Below are 19385 nucleotides of genomic sequence, written 5' to 3'. Positions count from 1 at the left end.
GTTAATAATAATATTAATATTTTCCCTTTTATACTTTGTCTTACTAGTTTTATCTTTATACAGTAAGAATAATAATAATAATAAAAAACATATTTTTATATAGCATATATAACACCAAGTACTGGAAAGGAGGAATCATGGCGGCACCCTGTTATGTTTTCTGAGGTCATTTCCGCCCCGAGTTCAGACTCCAGCTCTATTTTCTATCTGTGTCTCCACAGTAGGAGCCATGTTTGCTAAGATCCCTTCCTTATATTGCACATGGTTTGGTCTCCGTAGCAATGGCCGCCAAAGTATAGCTAGTCTTACACCTGCAGACAGTTTTATGTTGTATTTAATTTAGTTGACATTTGTAGAAGTACATGAGACATTGGCACGGGGGACAACATGGATCTGCTGATCAGAGGGACAGTGAGTAACCTGGGGTCAGACCAGGGGATGGGGAGCAGAATGTGCAGTGACATTGTATGGACAGCACAGGGGGAGAATGTACAGCCCCTGTACAGGACTTCTGTCCTTTAATGAGGGAGGAAGGGCTGCTGTGGAACTAGAACTCCCAGCATGCACAGCAGCTTAGTAGTTAGTAGTCCTGCCTTGCAGCACTGTCCTTGGTTCAAAAGAGGACACTGTCTGCCTGGAGTTTGCATGTTCTTCCTGTACCTGGGTGGGTGTCCTCCCACACTCCAAATGCATGCTGGACTATGGGATGAGTAATTCTGGATAAGGATGAGCTCAGGCGTGTCCGCACACTCCACATGCAGAGCCGGCCAGGAAGTCGGCGCTGTGCTAATCACAGGCAGTGAGACATTGCCCGATCTCTGCAGCCGCACGTCGGGGCAATGTCTCACTGCCTGTGGTTAGTGCAGCGCCGACTTCCTGGCGGGCTCTGCATGTGTAGTATGCGACACGCCGGAGCTCATCCTTAATTCTGGACTGTGGGATGAGTAACTCTGGACTGTGGGGTGTGTAACTCTGGACTGTGGGGTGTGTAACTCTGGACTGTGGGGTGTGTAACTCTGGACTGTGGGGTGTGTAACTCTGGACTGTGGGGTGTGTAACTCTGGACTGTGGGGTGTGTAACTCTGGACTGTGGGGTGTGTAACTCTGGACTGTGGGGTGAGTAACTCTGGACTGTGGGATGTGGGATAAATTGTAACTATACAACATTGTAATACTTTTCCACCACTGTAATGTATTGTGTGTGTTCTGCAGAGGCCACTGCTGAAAGGAATATGCTCGCTATCTCAAGTCCGGAGTTTACATCGGGTCCCCCCCAGACTCTCCCCTCTTATCCCCATCGTGGTGGAACAGACGGTAAGTGGAGACAGAGTTCTTCTTCCTTGTTGGCCTTCCTCTGTCTGTTGCCTTATAGCCACCAATAGGATGGAAATCCTCACTGGGAAGTGTTCGTTGGGGGACAGAAGTGTGGATCTTACTGCCTGCAGGGGAACAACCTGCACCCTTCCCTTTTAATCCATCAGTTTGTCTCTAATCACCTCCTAGAATTCATAAAGGGCTTCTTTACACTGACCCATCCAAGTAAATGGAGCCACGCCACAACTATGTGTAATGCATGCAGTTGCAGCTCGTGGATGCAGGCTTTAGAGGCTTTTTGTACGTGTCAAGTATACGCAAAATCATGCATTTTCTCTACATGCACAGAGATGTGCTGCCCTTTAAAGGACGTGTGGCGGTGCCATTAATTCTTAATCGCTCTTCAGAGGGCATTTGACAGGCACTGAGGAGGCTTTGAGTGTGTGTTTTAACTTAAGGTTCACAGCATGCAAGTGCGACAGAGTTGACGCATTTTTTCATTTCATTTTGTCTTGTATCGGGCAGCCGTTTCATTTCAGTCCATTGGGCTGCCCTATGCGCAAGAAATGCATAAAAGAAGTCCTTGATCCTTTCACAAGATTGTGCTGCATGGAACTGCAGCACAATCGAATTCTTAATGGCACCCCCACACATTTATTTATTTTTTTAATTTTAGGTACTTGTATAGTGCCGTCAATTTACGCAGCGCTTTACATATACATTGTACATTCACATCAGTCCCTACCCTGAAGGAGCTTACAACTTAAGGTCCCTAACTCGCATTCATACATACTAGGGACAATTTAGACAGGATCCAATTAACCTACCAGCATGTCTTTGGCATGTGGGAGGAAACCGGAGTACCCAGAGGAGACCCACGCAGGCACAGGGAGAACATGCAAATTCCAGGCAGGTAGTGTTGTGGTTGGGATTTGAACCAGCAACCCTTCTTACTGCTAGGCAAAAGTGCTATCCACTACACCACTGTGCCGCCCCCGAGTGTGGGAGGAAACCGGAGTACCTGGAGGAAACACACATGTGCAATTCTGTGCAGCACAATCTTGTGGAAGGATCAAGGACTTTTTTTTACGCATTTCTTGCGCATAGGGCAGCCCATTGAAATGAAACGGCTGCCCGATACAAGACACACGAAAAAATGCGTCAACTCCGTCGCACTTGCATGCTGTGAACCTTAACCCTTAAGGGTTAAAACACACACACAAAGCCTACTCAGTGCCTGTCAAATGCCCTCGGAAGAGCGATCCACCCTAGATCGCTTGTTTTGAGGGCTAATGATAATGTAAACAAGTCCAAAGAGTGTCCTAGGCAGTCTTTAGAAATCTGTCTCGCGGGAGTGTGACAAATGGCAGACCTTGCCACTGAACCTCAGATTCATGTAAAGCAGGGGTCTCAAACTGGCGGCCCTCCAGCTTTGGCAGAACTACAAGTCTCATGAGGCATTGCAAGGCTGACAGTTACAAGCATTCCTCCCACGGACAGAGGCATGATGGGACTTGTAGTTCTGCAAAAGCTGGAGGGCCCTGAAAAGTTTGAGACCCCTGATGTAAAGTGTATGTATCTGTGACCACTCTAACAGATCTGTCTCCAGTATCCCTCTTGCGAAGTGGTGGAGATTTACAGGCAGAGAAGCTATTTGGAGAAGTTGGGAGCATCATGGATCCGTATCGGGTATTAATTCAGAGGATCGTAACTCCTTTACAACTGCATAACGCACCAATGCCCAGTTTATGCATATGTGCGTTGCTGTGCTGTTCTGGGGGTGCTCTAAGCAGCAGCTCACAGTCAACTACCATTCATCAAGAGCTGGTAGGACCTGCTACCAAAGCAGAACTATGGTCCAAAATTCAATAGTCTGAGGTCTCTCGGTGGTGCCGGTGTTCTGCCAAAATCTGTCCCCCCATTGGATAGTGTCCGCCCCGTACTGCGCAGGCGCAGCTCTTGCCCAGTACGGAGGACAAGAAGACTCCGAAAGTCTCCGAAGATGAACGTCGCCTGCGCACTGAGTCCAGGTTCAAGCCCCACCATCCAAGTGGACATACCGTAGCACCTAGTAAAAGGGCCCCTCGCGGGCTCTCTTCGCTTGCCATGCTTTGGGCACGGCCTCGCTTTGCTCGGCTATTTTTTATTCTAACTCTATGTCCACTTGGATGGTGGGGCTTGAACCTGGACTCAGAGTGCAGGCGCCGTTCATCTTTGGAGACCTTCGGCGTCTTCTTGTCCTCCGTACTGCGCAAGCACAGTACAGGGTGGACAGTATTCGACACATCACCGGCATCTTCTGCTCTTCCGGATGTCTATCTTTGGCTGGTACGGGATGACGTTGCTCTCGCACATGCACAGGATTACAGTCATCCCAGCACACAGGCACTGTGCCAGAATGTAGACTGAGCTGTGCATGCTGTGCTCCGTGTACATTTTACAGATACAGTATCTCACAAAAGTAAGTACACATTTTTGTATATATGTTATATCTTTTCATGTGACAACACCGAAGAAATGACACTTTGCTACAATGTAAAGTAGTGAGTGTACAGCTTGTATAACAGTATAGATTTGCTGTCCCCTCAAAATAACTCAAACACACAGCCATTAATGTCCAAACAGGTTCCATTCAGAACAGGCCTTTCCATGGTCGACCAAAGTATTTGAGTGCACGTGCTCAGCGTCATATCCAGAGGTTTTCTTTGAGAAATAGACATATGAGTGCTGCCAGCATTGCTGCAGAGGTTGAAGGGGTGGGGAGCCTGTCAGTGCTCAGATCATACGCCTCACACTGCATCAAATTGGTCTGCATGGCTGTCGTCCCAGAAGGAAGCCTCTTCTAAAAATTATGTTCAAGAAAGTCCACAAACAGTTTGCTGAAGACAATTAGACTAAAGACATGGATTACTGGAACCATGTCCTGTGGTCTGATGAGAACAAGATAAACGTACTTGGTTCAGATGGTTTGTCAAGCGTGTGTGGCGGCAACCAGGTGAGGAGTACAAAGACAAGTGTGTCTTGCCTACAGTCAAGCATGGCGGTCTGGGGCTGCATGAGTGCTGCCATCACTGGGGAGCTACAGTTCATTGAGGGAACCATGAGTGCCAACATGTACTGTGACATACTGAAGCAGAGCATGGTCCCCTCCCTTCGGAGACTGGGATGCAGGGCAGTATTCCAACATAACGACCCCAAACACACCTCCAAGACGACCACTGCCTTGCTAAAGAAGCTGAGGGTAAAGGTGATGGACTGGCCAAGCATGTCTCCAGACCTAAACCCTATTGAGCATCTGTTGGGCATCCTCAAATGGAAGGTGGAAGAGCGCAAGGTCTCTAACATCCACCAGCTCTGTCATGTCATCATGGAGGAGTGGAAGAGGACTCCAGTGGCAACCTGTGAAGCTCTGGTGAACTCCATGCCCAAGAGGGTTAAGGCAGTGCTGGAAAATAATGGCGGCCACACAAAATATTGACGCTTTGGGCCCGATTTGGATATTTTCACTTAGGGGTGTACTCACTTTTGTTGCCAGCGGTTTAGACATTAATGGCTGTGTGTTGAGTTATTTTGAGTGGACGGCAAATTTACACTGTTATACAAGCTGTACACTTACTACTTTATATTGTAGCAAAGTGTCATTTTTCAGTGTTGTCACATGAAAAGATATAATAAAATATATACAAAAATGTGAGGGATGTACTCACTTTTGTACCATACTGTAATTACTAGCAGGAAAGACATTGGGGTACAGAACAATGTACAGGTAAGTGACGTACCACACCCGGCCATCCACATGATGTAAAAGAAAACACACAATTCATCAGACCACCTTCTTCCATTGCTCCGTGGTCCAGTTCTAACGCTCACATGCCCATTATAGATGCTTTTGGCTGTGGATACGGGTCATCATGGGGACCCTGACCGGTCTGCAGTTACATAGCCCCATACACCACAAACTGTGATGTACTATATGTTCTGACACCTTTCTATTCAAACCAGCATTAACTTTTTTTTAGCAATGTTTTAGCATAGAAACAAATATAACATACATTTTATTTTTAATTTGGATATCATGGGGATGTAAAAAATATTATTGAAAAGACAATGCATTCCTTCAATTATTACATATAGCAGGGAGTACAAGATCTACAAAGGATATGCAGATGCAGTATGGCACAAAATAAATGTAAATCTTTGCAATGTTAGTTTTCCTATGGAAACATATATATGCTGCGATAAATTCATAACGCTCTTTTCCTTTCTAGGGCCGAGGAGAGAGAGCTTATGACATCTACTCCAGATTACTGCGGGAGCGTATAATCTGCCTCATGGGGCCTGTGAGTCTAGCATTCATTTATTTTTTTTATTTTATTTTCTTTTCTTTATTTTTTTTTGAGGGCCACTGTAGCTAATCAGACATTGAAGAATATATTTACCTGTTTGGTGAGAGCCAAACGTATAAAAGCAATATTACTGTGAATGGTTAAGACCAACAAGTCTTTTAAAACCAGTGCTGTCACTGGTCCCATTCACTTACATCCCTGATCATGTAAGCAAAGAACCTAGGTATAGTTAAAAAAAAAAAAAAAAAATGGAATGGCAGTCCCCCCAACTCATACAAAACCTGAGGTTTGGTATGAGATTTAAGGGGGACCCCACGCATAAAAAAAAAATTATATACCAACCCCTTTTGGTCTGGTATGAATGCAAAAATAAAGGAAAAAAGGCTTGCAGTCCACCTCAAAAATCCAACCCAGATCGTTAACTTGAAGCCTGGCTGGCCGGGGAGGGCAAATGTGTGTCCGTAGCATGTAATGGAGAGCAGCGAGGTCCGTAGTGGGTAATGGAGAGCGCCGAGGTCCGTAGTGGGTAATGGAGAGCGCCGAGGTCCGTAGTGGGTAATGGAGAGCGCCGAGGTCTGTAGTGGGTAATGGAGAGCGCCGAGGTCTGTAGTGGGTAATGGAGAGCAGCGAGGTCCGTAGTGGGTAATGGAGAGCGCCGAGGTCCGTAGTGGGTAATGGAGAGCGCCGAGGTCCGTAGTGGGTAATGGAGAGCGCCGAGGTCCGTAGTGGGTAATGGAGAGCGCCGAGGTCCGTAGTGGGTAATGGAGAGCGCCGAGGTCTGTAGTGGGTAATGGAGAGCGCCGAGGTCTGTAGTGGGTAATGGAGAGCAGCGAGGTCCGTAGTGGGTAATGGAGAGCGCCGAGGTCCGTAGTGGGTAATGGAGAGCGCCGAGGTCCGTAGTGGGTAATGGAGAGCGCCGAGGTCCGTAGTGGGTAATGGAGAGCGCCGAGGTCCGTAGTGGGTAATGGAGAGCGCCGAGGTCCGTAGTGGGTAATGGAGAGCGCCGAGGTCCGTAGTGGGTAATGGAGAGCGCCGAGGTCCGTAGTGGGTAATGGAGAGCGCCGAGGTCCGTAGTGGGTAATGGAGAGCGCCGAGGTCCGTAGTGGGTAATGGAGAGCGCCGAGGTCCGTAGTGGGTAATGGAGAGCGCCGAGGTCCGTAGTGGGTAATGGAGAGCGCCGAGGTCCTTAGACCGTAATGGAGAGCGCCGAGGTCCTTAGACCGTAATGGAGAGCGCCGAGGTCCTTAGACCGTAATGGAGAGCGCCGAGGTTCTTAGTGCGTAATGGAGAGGTTCTTAGTGCGTAACGTAGAGCTCCGAGGTCCGTAGTGGGTAACGGAGAGCTTCGAGGTCCGTAGTGCGGCGAGCTCAATAGATCATTAGTAAATAATGTAGAGGTCAGTAGGTAGTAATGCAGAGAAAAAAAACACACCATTCATCCTCTTGAACTTCCATCATGCTGACCATCCTTAGACGTGGATCTGAGGAGGTGGCGCCACAACGATTAGCAATGAGGAGAGGAAGCGCTTCTTAGAATGTATCCCTGCAAACCCTTCTATCTGTTTCATGGCCAAAATCGACAGGAACATCATGATCGATGGGTTGCTGTAGGTTGCATGGGAGGTTGTAGTCTCCACCAGGAAGCATGTGATGGGGTGACAATGCAGAAGAGCAGTTGTTACATGGATGTCACCCCTTAACACGAAGTGCCTAAATGGCAGAATCACCAGGGATTATTTTAATGAAAATTGTAGATTTAAAAAGATTGAGAACTTTTGAAGTTGCATGAATAGTTTAAAGCTTTGAGGGGATTTTAGTAATTCTGACTGTATTCTCAGAATGCTGACATTCACCCAATGTGCTGACATTTATAGTGCAGGAGGGATTATTAGGTCACAGAATTTATTTTTTTTCAGTTTGGACTCATTGGGCATGATTTACTAAAACTGGTTCACCTCTGCATAGTAATCAATCAGCTTCCAGGTTTTATTGTCAAAACTTAATTGAACAAGCTGAAGTTAGAAGCTGATTGGTTACCATGCACAGCTGCACCAGATTCTGAGTGCTCCAGTTTTAGTAAATCTCCCTCATTGTTTCCCATCATTCCCTACTTGTGTGCTTCTCTGCAGATTGATGACTCGCTCGCCAGCCTGGTGATCGCCCAGCTGCTCTTCCTGCAATCCGAGAGTAACAAGAAGCCAATTCACATGTACATCAACAGTCCAGGTACATACACCAACCTACCTTCCTTTCTGTGAGCTGAAAGATGGCACATCAAATAAAATGTCAGTTAAAGGGAGACTGTAATGTATTTTCTCATGTTCAAAAGCATCTCCCAGAATGTCCATAAATGGCACCAATGCAGAGAAGTGTCAATGCTATAAAAATAATGAACACAAAGACTGTGTGCAGACAGACTACCTAGAGAGAGAAGAATACACACAATCGCATGGCTTTCTTCATCCCTTTATAGCACCCCAACTCTCCAGTTTGGGGTGGGAAATGGAGATCTAATAATAAGTGCTGACTGTTACTTTACACAACTTCCAGCCGGCTTCAGCACTACTTCCAGCTTCCAACCAATGATGGAAAGTCTCAGGAGCCATGGAACCGAGGTGTTATTCTAATGCCGTGTACACACGATCGGACTATCCGGCGGACAACCCGCCAGACTTTGCAGCGGAGGTCCGCTGGACTTTCCGAACGAGTGGACCTGCGGACCTTGAATGTGGCTCCAGGTAGATGGGACTAGCACAGGAAGTCAATGTCGGCGAGATTGACACCTCGCTAGCCCTGTCACCTGGTATGGTCTTAAAGGGGAAGCCCTACACCGAAAAAACGGTGTGGGGGTCCCCCAAAAGTCCATAGCAGACCCTTATCCGAGCACGCAGCCCAGCCGGTCAGGAAAGAGGGTAGGGAAGAGCGAGCGCCCTGCGCCCCCCCCACCCCAAAGCGCCTTGTCCCCATGTTGATGAGGACAAGGGCCTCTTCCCAACAACCCTGGCAGTTGGTTGTCGGGTCTGCGGATGAGGGGCTTATCAGAATTCGGGGGCCCCCAGATTCCGGCCCCCTACCCTATGTTAATGAGTATTGGGTACATCGTTCCCCTACCCATTCACCTGGGGGAAAAAAAGTGTACATAAAAAAAAACACAACACAGGCTTTTAAAATACTTTATTAGACAGCTCTGGGGGTCTTCTCTTCTTCCGTTATCGGGGGTCTTCTCGCCGGACTCCTCCGCTATCTTCTGCTCTTTTGCTTGCTCCTTTACTAGCGGAGGAGCCCGGCTTTCTCCTTCGTCGCCGACTTCGGGGGTCTTCTTCCGACTTCGGGGGTCTTCTTCCGACTTCGCGGGTCTTCTTCCGACTTCGGGGGTATTGTCCCGCTCTTTGGGGGTCTTGTCCCGCTCTGCGGTTCTTCTTGCCGGGCCTCCGCTTTCTTCTTCCAGCTCTTTTACTAGCGTTAGCCCGGTCTTCTGTCGCCGCCGCCGCCTTCTGCTTCTTCTTCTCTTCTTCCGATGTTGACACGATGCTCTCTCCGGCCGCAATGCTGGGGCGACTTATGTTGTGCGGCGACTTATATAGGGACAAGGGGCGGGGTCACCGGGTGATGTCACAGTCCCAGAGGATGCTGGGACTGTGACATCATGAGGGGCAGGGTCACTATGTGACATCACCCGGTGACCCCGCCCCTTGTCCCTATATAAGTTGCCGCACAACGTGTCCCCAGCATTATGGCCGGAGAGAGCGTTGTAAAGATCGGAAGAGAATGAGAAGAAGAAGCAGAAGACAGCGACAGAAGACCGGGCCAATGCTAGTAAGCTGGAAGAAGAAAGCGGAGGCCCGGCATGAAGTACCGGAGAGTGGGACAAGACCCCGAAGTCGGAAGAAGACCCCCCAGACAGCGGCGGCGACTAAGAAGAAAGCTGGACTCCTCCGCTAGTGAAAGAGCTAGCAAAAGAGCAGAAGACCCCCGAAGATGGAAGAAAGAAGACCCCCGGAGCTGTCTAATAAAGTATTTAAAAAACCTGTGTTGTGTTGTTTTTTTTTTATGTACACTTTTTTTCCCCAGGTGAATGGGTAGGGGTACATGGTACCCCATACTCATTCACATAGGGTAGGGGGCCTTAATCTGGGGGCCCCCTTATTAAAGGGGGGCTCCCGGATTCTGATAAGCCCCCTGCCCACAGACCCTGATAACCAACGGCCAGGGTTGTTGGGAAGAGGCCATTGTCCTCATCAACATGGGGACAAGGTGCTTTGGGGTGAGGGGGCTGCAAAGCTCGTCCCCACCCCCCCTTTCCTGACCGGCCGGGCTGTGTGCTTGGATAAGGGTCTGCTATGGACTTTGGGGGGGACCCCCAGGCCGTTTTCGGCGTAGGGCTTCCCCTTTAAGTCCATACCGGGTGACCGGTCTAGCGAGGTGTCAATCTCGCTGATGGAGGCAGCGACTTCTTTCTAAGTCCGTCGGGCTTTTGGGAAGAAAAAGTCTGCCGGAGCCCACACAAGTCTGCCGGATAATCCGATCGTGTGTACGCGGCATAAGTGACACCACCGTTTTTGAGCCTGTCATGTAATAACTATGATCATGGGAACTAGTTTTGTAGGTGTACACTTTGATTATGAGTGTTTGTTATAACGTGTAAACTGGGACTGTTGATGCATAGCCTATTCATTTTTATGCAATATTCACCACGCCTACACCCACATATAAATACAAAGCAGACTTTTCTTTTCTTACCCCTCCTGGTCTCTCTCTCTCCCCTCTCTCTCTCCCCTCTCTCTCTCGTCTCTCTCTCTCGCCTCTCTCTCTCTCTCTCTCGCCCCTCTCTCTCTCGCCTCTCTCTCTCGTCTCTCTCTCTCGCCCCTCTCTCTCTCTCTCTCGCCCCTCTCTCTCTCGCCTCTCTCTCTCGCCTCTCTCTCTCGCCTCTCTCTGTGAAATGTTGTAACATATTGTGCAGCTATTTGCACTGTTGGTTCCTCTTCTCCCAGTAGAATGGCCCTCATCCTCCCCGATAGCCCTGCTGGCACAGTCTGTTCTATTTGGAATTTGGACTAGGCCTGTCTGTACTGTCCGGATTTGATTTCCCGGCCGTTGCACATTCTGTAGTCTTTTATTTCTCTTTCCTAATTTCTTCCTCACTTTCCTCCTCTTTGTACCCCTCTTCTGCTTCTTCATTTAAATTTTTTCTGTCTGTCTTTCTTCTCGGTTAGATTGGTACTCCATTGTGGTGGACAAGAAGGAAGAAGCTGTAACAAAATTCTAAATGTATTGATCTTCCAATACTGATTTTTGCATGCCTCTCTCTACAGGTGGTTCTGTGACATCTGGTCTGGCAATCTATGACACCATGCAGTACATCCTGAACCCCATCTGTACGTGGTGTGTGGGTCAGGCAGCCAGCATGGGCTCTCTCCTCTTAGCTGCCGGCTCCAACGGAATGAGACACTCGCTGCCAAACTCCAGAATCATGATCCACCAGCCATCTGGAGGAGCCAGGGTGAGATGCAGGCTTGTGTTCAGGCCTCTTAAATCCAGATCACTGGGATAATATAACACTAGTATAAAGCCTAAGTATATTATGCCTTCACTGATAAGATCTATGACCATATTAATGGCCTAGTGTGCAGGCCAAGTGTATTTATAAAGGCCAAGACAGCCCCCCCCCCACCCCTAAGATTGGCCAGTCAGGGAAGAGTCGATTGCTTCCCCCACACCCAGAAGTACTGAGAATTGCCCTTGTCTCTGGCAGACTAATGTGTAGCGCTCCCTATAATACATGAAGACTAACACATTGACTGACATTGAAATCTCAGTTGGTTGTAAAAGAAGGTTATTTTATTTATTTTTTTACAACGTTTTTTGCAACTTCTCTCCCAGCCCCCCATACTTACCTGAGCCCGATCCAGGCATGTGAATGAAAGCAGAGGCTCTCTTACTCCTCATTGGCTTAGAGACAGCAGCGGCAGTCATTGGTTCTCATCTGATATTAATCACAGCCGGGGGACTGAACTGAGACTGAGAGTGTTTTATGAACACAGAGCAACTGACTTACTACGGGGAAATTTGGCGGGTGAGAGGAGCTAAGAGCATTGGCCGGGGACCTGCAAAAAGGCAGAGAGCGGTGATCTCTGTCATGTCACAAGGCAGAACGGGGAAATGTCTGGCTCTGTGACGCGATCGCTGGGAGACCGGCGGACATCGAGTCCGCGGGCATGGTCACGCTATAAGCGGCGGCAAGCGCCCGCTAACCCCGCCAATTAAAAGGGACAGACAGGTACACCCATTTTCCCACCGCTGCCATTGTGCTGACGTATATCGGCATACAGCGGTCGGCAAATGGTTAAAAATAACAAACATGTTGTACTTTCCTGCTCTGTAGTGGTTTTACAAAGAGCAGCCCCGATCCTCCTCTTCTTGGGTCCCTCTTCAGTGCTCCTGGCCCCTCCCTCCTGTTGAGTGCCTCCACAGTAAGCAGCTTGCTATGGGGGCACCCGAGTTGAGCTGCAGCTCCCTGTGTCCATTCAGACACGGGAGCTGTGGCCTGGCCCCGCTCCCTCTCTCTACTCCTCATTTGCTCACTGACCTTGATTGTTACAGCAGTGGGAGCCAATGGCGTTTTGCTGCTGTTTTAGCCAATAAGGAGGGAACGTTTTGGACAGCCGAGCCACTCGTGCACATCGGTGGATCGAGATGAGGCTCGGGTAAGTATTAGGGGGGGCTGCTGCACACAGAAGGTTTTGCATAGAATGCAGTAAGATTAAAAAAAAAACTTCTGCATTTACAACCACTTTAACAAAAGTCCAGCCTACAAAGCTAGGACTTATACTTGCCTGTCTTGCACCACTACTTCCAACTGATTTCAAGTGCTATGGTGGCCAAAAAAAACATCTGCTTTAAATGTACTTCCAGGTCTGGCAGTTGCCTGGTCTCCTGCCATGTGCTGTAGTACCTTCCACTGGCTGCTACATCACTAGTGTCTTGTAGGGACAGAGGAGCCAGTGGAAGGAACCATAGTTAGCAGAGGGGGGTAGCGATTGGACACACCCAGATGTGTCCAACGGTGAAGATTTTTGAGCCAGTGCATCTTATTAAGACAGCAGAGATCAGCATCACGGGAGGGGTAATTATAGGTCCCTTTTCTTTTCAGGGTGCCCTTTGTAAAACTTTGTTTTTACAAGCAACAGAGTCACTTTACATTTCCCACAGAAACTCAATTAATCTTTATTCTGTAGAAACATAAAAAAGTAAGTTTTGATGTACAGATATAAATTACTGGATGGGCTATAGTTGCCTCCATAGAGGTTTTGCATTGTATTCTATTGAGTTTTATCCTGATTGTTTGTTTGTTTTTTGTATCATTCATAGGGTCAGGCCACTGATATCGCCATACAAGCCGAGGAAATACTAAAACTGAAAAAGCAGATCAATGAAATTTATGCCAAACATACGAAGCAACCGCTATCTGTGATTGGTGAGTTGATACCCAGTGTTCATCTACTATGTAGGGGGGCTTAGGTCCAAATACCATAGCAGAGAGATAATGGAGGGGGGAAAAAGACAGTGATCAGAGACTTGAATTTTATTTTTTGTATAACAGCAAGAGATCCCCCCCCCCCCCCCTTTTACGTAATGCAAGAAAGACAGAGGTGACTTTAAGCTCTCCTGCATTGTGCCCGTTTAATCATAAGGCCACTTTCACACGGAGGCATTTTTCAGGTGCTAAAGGGTTAAAAAATAGCACATGAAAAAAGCCTCCCCTGCAGCCCGCGTGCTTTCACACTGGGGCGGTGCGTTTGCAGGACGTTAGAAAAATTCCTGCAAGCAGCATCTTTCAGGAGGTGGGGGAGCGGTGTATTGAACTCAATGGCCACCGCAACGGCTAGCGGGGGGGGGGAGGGGGGGGTTAAAAGTGCCCGAAAAGCTGCTTTACCGCTAACACATACAGTTTTATTTTGGTTGCACATATTTATTTTATTAACTTTGTTTTAAAAGCAGCGCGGCACCATTTATTTACAGTTTTTTTTTTTTGTTTTGTTTTGTTTTTTTAACCACTTTCAAACCGGACCATTTTGCAGGCCGAAGACCAGGCCACTTTTTGCGATTCGGCACTGCGTCGCTTTAACTGACAATTGCGCGGTCGTGCGACGTGGCTCCCAAACAAAATTAATGTCTTTTTTTTTTCCCCACAAATAGAGTTTTCTTTTGGTGGTATTTGATCACCCCTGCGGTTTTTATTTTTTTGCGCTATAAAAAAAAACAATTTTGAAAAAAACGCATTATTTTTTACTTTTTGCTATAATAAATATCCCCAAAAAATATATAAAAAAACATTTTTTTTTCCTCAGTTTAGGCCAATACGTATTCTTCTACATATTTTTGGTAAAGAAAAAACGCAATAAGCGATTATTGATCGGCTTGCACAAAATTTATAGCGTTTACAAAATAAGGGATTTTATGGCATTTTTATTAATAATTTTTTTTTTTTTACTAGTAATGGCTGCGATCGGCAATTCTTTTTTTTTTATTGTGACTGCGACATTATGGCAGACTCATCTGACATTTTTGACACATTTTTGGGACCATTGTCATTTATATAGCGATCAGTGCTATTCAAATGCACTGATTCCTGTGTAAATGACACTGGCAGTGAAGGGGTTAACCAGGGGGTGGCAGTGTAGGAGTTAAGTGTGTCCTGGGGGCGTGTTACTAACTGTGGGGGGGCTGGGCTTTGTGTTAGTGAACACTGATCTCTGCTCCAATCACAGGAAGCAGAGATCAGTGTCACTTGTTGCTAGGCAGAACAGGGAGATGCTGTTTACAACGGCATCTCCCCTTTCGGCGATCGAGTCCACGGGACCGCGACCAGACTCACGGGGGTCCTGACCTGCACGCGTCACCAGTGCCGCGCACGCGATGGCAGGGCAGCAAATTCAACTGGACGTGCCTGTACGCCAGTTTGCCTGCCGTACATCGTCGTGTGCCGGTCGGGAACTGGTTAATATATAGTTGTGGGAACACTTTTATTAGGTGTCTGCTGCAGCCATTGAATGTAGTAAAACATATGTCCACATCATTCACAGCGGTAGCACAATTCACCTAATTGGCATGTTTCATGTTACACCATAAATCTGCATGTGACATGATCTGAAAGGTGAACTAAGCCTTTAGATCCCTTTCACACTGGGGTGGTGTGGGGGGCGTTAGCGGTAAAGCGCCGCTAGCCTTAGAGGTGCCTTTTGGCCACTAGCAGGGCGCTTTTAACCCCCGCTAGCGGCTGAAGAAAGGGTTAATAGCGCCCGTGTTGCGGCGCTGCCGAAACTCTTTGCAGGCACTTCCCATTGATTTCAATGGGCAGGGCCTTTTGGGAGTGGTGTATACAGTGCTCCTGCACCACCCCAAAGATGCTGTTTGCAGGACTTTTTTTTCCCGTCCTACAAGCAATCTGGCTTCACACTGGGGTGGCTTGAGAGGCGCTAAAATGCCTGAAAAGCACCCCAGTGTGAAAGAGGTCTTAAGGGCTCATTCATGCTAATGGTTGAGGGGCGGTAGAAACCCCCCATGGCTGAGTTGTGTTTTGATTGGCCCCCCTTTAGCTGCAGAAGAAACATGCCGCAGCCCCAATGCTTTTGCTTCACCGTAACGGTAGGATTTCTACTAGTTGACACTTTTGGCAGGCATGGTGCCAGACAAGTGCAACCCCTTCAAGTGAACAGGACTTCTGTGGGGCCCAGCAAATATATGTACTTGTGTGCTAGTGTGGGGTTTGAGAGGTTAATGTAAGGCAGTACAATGCCTCCTCACTACCTGTTAAATGCAGATTGCTCTTAAGAGGCCAAAACAGGTGTGAATGAGCCCTAAAAACCCTATGAAAAAAATAAACATACATGCACCTTCCAAACAATGGTTTCTATTACTGACATCATATGTAGAACTGTCATTTTTGATAGCGACCAGATGCACCCTTTCATGGCACAGTATAATGAGCTCACTGGTGTACAGCCTGTTCTAGAATATATTTTCTCCTGCAGAGTCTGTGATGGAGAGAGATCGATATATGAGCCCTACAGAAGCTCAGGTGTTTGGCATCCTTGATAAAGTCTTGGTCCACCCCCCACAAGATGGAGAAGATGAACCAGAACTGGTGCAGAAATCCGAAGAGACATCACTGCCGTCTGAGCCTTAGGCAAAGAAAGCTGTGAAAATTAAAAAGACCCATAATGACCTCATAATCATAGAGAAAGCCCAGCCAGATTAAGATTTTTTTTTTTTCTCTCTCTATTAGTTTTATTCCCTGGTTCATAGACTGTATTTTGTTATTTTATGTTGTACTGCCCCCTCCAGGGAGAATATATAATCTTTGGCCAATGTTTATCAGTTCCTGTCTTCATCAGCTATTCTTGCGGCTGACATATGTGTGGCTGTGGGTTCATGCCTGGGGTCCGGTGCGCGTCCGGTCACCGGTTCAGGTCCGAATTTTTGCCTGAATTTGCACCTGACCTGGACCCAGACATGCACAGGACCCTTCTGCAATCTGCCTCCGCCCTGTATGAACTGGCACCATTCAGAGCCAGTCCCATGAATTGGATGCAGGAAACCTGCATCCAAATTGCATATATATATATATATATATATATATATATATATATATATATATATAAACCCAGCCTAAGTCATGTTTTCTAAATTCCCAGGCAAGAATAGCAGATGGGAATTTAAAGGGGCAATTCATCCAAAACTTATACATCCATGTTGGGTTGATGAACAGGATTCTTAAATCTTTTCAGCACTCTGCACAGTCGTATATCTGCACCTGAGTTCCCATCTCCACCCAGCTGCCATGACTGTTACAAGGGTTTACGGCAGTGGTGGTCAACTATAGAGGCCTCTGGTATGGTTCCCAAGGGCGACACATTGACATCTCTATACAAAGATAGCACCTTGGCGCACAGATAAATTAAGTGCCTTTAATAATATGTATCATTTAGAGTTCTGGAAGAACACACTCTCACACACACTCTCACACACACACTTAATCTCAGCGCCATATAAATGGCAAGCCACTGCAGTCTGCTTTTCTTTCCCTTTTGGTGCCCAACATGTCATGTAGCATTAAGCCAAGATGCAGGGTACTTGTGAGCTGTATACAGCTGGGGGTTACTAACTGGGCATTGAGGACCTGCTGGTGGATTCTTAAGTCACTTTCTAAAGAATAAAATAGAAAGAGTAAGATCTCTATACCTGGCTGTGATGGAGGAGGTTGAATGCAATATCCAGGAGAGGATCTTGCTATGGAAGCCTCTTTAGAAATATATAAAAACGGCTGGTCCCTTGGTTCAACGGGCTTTATCCATAACAGAAAAATATCAGAAGCATCTGTAAAGAATTGCCAGGCAGTTCTGGGCGTAGGGGGTGGTTCTTTAGGAAATTAAAGTGGAAGTAGGGAGTGGATGCTTCAAGGATGATGACAGATATTGGATCACATTGTAACAAGTATAACCTGCTCTGTGACCTTTGTATACCACAATTAATTTAAAATGTTTTATTTTTTTGTCATGCAAATCATGTCAGTGAAAGTGCCCAAAACCTATTTTTGACAGGTAGCTGTATATAGCATTCTGGCTGGAGAGATTATCTATAGCAGGGATTTGCAATTAGTAGACCTCTAGCTGTTGCAAAACTACAAGTGCCATCATGCCTCTGGGTGTCATGCTTGTGGCTGTCAGAGTCTTGCTATGCCTCATGGGACTTGTAATTCTGCAACAGCTGGCTGTCCGCTAATTGCATATCCCTGACCTATAGCATTCTGACCAGTGATATTTTTCAGCAAACATCTTCCATTTTTTATATATGCCTTATTATCGCCTCATTATCATGGCTGGGATAGAAAAATGACTAGAAATAAATTATTTTCACATAGAGTTGAGCAAGACATTTTTTTTTTTGGTTTTAAGCAGTAAATTTAAATTCTGTAACTTTAGACTATGAGAAAAGGAGGACTCTGTTCTTTTACTGGTCTAAAGAAAAAGTATAATCTGCAAGGAAATATTAGATCAACCTTTTCAACACAGAGGAACCCTTGAAATAGTTCTCCGGTCTCAGGGAACCCCTGCTAACAATTTGAAAATCTACGACTCATGATACATTAGTGTGATGGTCAGTGGGAAGAATGGTCCTTACACTTGTGGTCATTGGGAAGAATTCCCTCCTTACAGATAGCTAAAAAGATCAATGGTGTCAGTGGGAACTTATCTGAGAGGCAGAAATTGCCCAATGATGAAGGAACCCCTAGCAACCTTTGGAGGAACCCTGGTGGAGAATCACTGGAGTAGAGTTACAATTGCTGACTTTGAAGATGCAAGCTCCTGGGCTGCCATTACTTAAAAAAAAATAAGTTGTCAGGCCAAGGCCAAGTGACCGTGTCTCTGCAAAGGCACCCCCAGCCTACTTTTTTTTTTTTACTCTCCTTACCTATGCTCCTACTCAGTGAGAATAACCAGCACTTCTGGATATGGGGTAGCACATGACCTACTTCCCTGTGACTGCGCCCAAGCATAGTAGTCATTCACCAGTCACATGACCAGGGAAGTATCCAACAATTAATTTCAACGCCAACTGGAAGGAACAAGGAGCTGTAGGTAAGGAGAGTAATTAGGGGTTCCCCTTTGCAGAGAAACTGCCAATTTATCCTATATAGACGCTCCTCTGTTACTAGCCAAGAGGTGTAGTTGTCATCCTTATGTGACAGTGTACAGACATGGCAATTGGCAACTTGGGCTCAGAGATGGTAATTTTACGCTACCCACTCCCAAATACTACAGAGAACTACACAGGCGTTTGTCTTTTTTTTTCTTTTTTTTTTTTATCCGACAAAAGGGTATTTAATGTGCAGAATTGGTATACAATGTCATCATTGCAATACAGTACAGTACAATGCATCTCAACAACAATAAGCAACTTATCTTCTCCAGCAGATCACAATATTCCATACACAGCCATCTGTCTTGATGGCAGACAGGCCTTATATGCATGCACAGATCTCTGTGAATGAATGACGCAACTATGTATGGTATAAGTTTGGTCAGCGCAATTCCAGCTGGTTATCGTACGCTCCTCCTATAATCTTGGGGTAGTGGCACAGGGAATTTTTTTGGCTGGGCAGTGGGGTTGTGTGGCAGAGGGTAAGCGCACTTGCTGCCTGGCTTACCAGTGCCCATCAATGCTGACCGCTGAACTCACCTACTTAAACTCACCTACCTGACCAGGAGACAGACTTCATGTGTCCTGCAGAAGCAGCTCAGCCGCGGTGTATGAGGCAGCCAAAGGAGAGCCGCCCACCTGTGCACCAGTCAATGTGGCGCGGCAGCCACTTTGTAATTCCTGCCTTCTGGAGCCTGCAGCGCCTATGATGGACGTCACACGTTCCGCCATTGGACCAGTGGGGGCTGCAGGCAGGACCTGCTATATGACTCGGCAGAGCTTGGAATCAGATCGGTTCCCGCTCAGAGCTAATAAAACAGTGCCCACCCAAGACCCGGGGCTTTTGGGGACACACGCAGGGCTTCAGCCACTGTCAGCCCCCCACCGATGGTCCTGCATAGTCCACTCCTGAATCTCCCTTGCAGCACAAGCCTCTCAAGGCTGCAGTTATCCCTGTTGCTTGTGCACATTTTTCTACCACTTAACCTTCCATTAATATGCTTGGATATAGCACCCTGAACACCAG

At 47.0% G+C, this 19385-nt stretch overlaps 1 protein-coding gene across 1 annotated transcript; it reads left to right on the top strand.

Annotated features, from left to right (window-relative positions):
* The first annotated feature begins 248 nt into the window (after nt 1-248).
* LOC143961208 (ATP-dependent Clp protease proteolytic subunit, mitochondrial-like) lies at nt 249-17580 on the top strand. The gene is made up of 7 exons (XM_077470434.1): nt 249-411; nt 1213-1314; nt 5583-5654; nt 7789-7885; nt 10972-11159; nt 13028-13133; nt 15691-17580. The coding sequence occupies exons 1-7, from the start codon at nt 388-390 to the stop codon at nt 15843-15845; spliced, it is 744 nt and encodes a 247-aa protein (XP_077326560.1). The 5' UTR covers nt 249-387; the 3' UTR covers nt 15846-17580.
* The last annotated feature ends 1805 nt before the right edge of the window (nt 17581-19385 follow it).

The sequence above is a fragment of the Lithobates pipiens genome, unplaced genomic scaffold (assembly GCF_037356315.1).
Source record: "Lithobates pipiens isolate NorthernLeopardFrog02 unplaced genomic scaffold, aLitPip1_a1.2 Scaffold_8, whole genome shotgun sequence".
NCBI classification, from domain to species: domain Eukaryota; kingdom Metazoa; phylum Chordata; class Amphibia; order Anura; family Ranidae; genus Lithobates; species Lithobates pipiens.
This window is presented reverse-complemented; position numbering and strand designations above follow the sequence as displayed.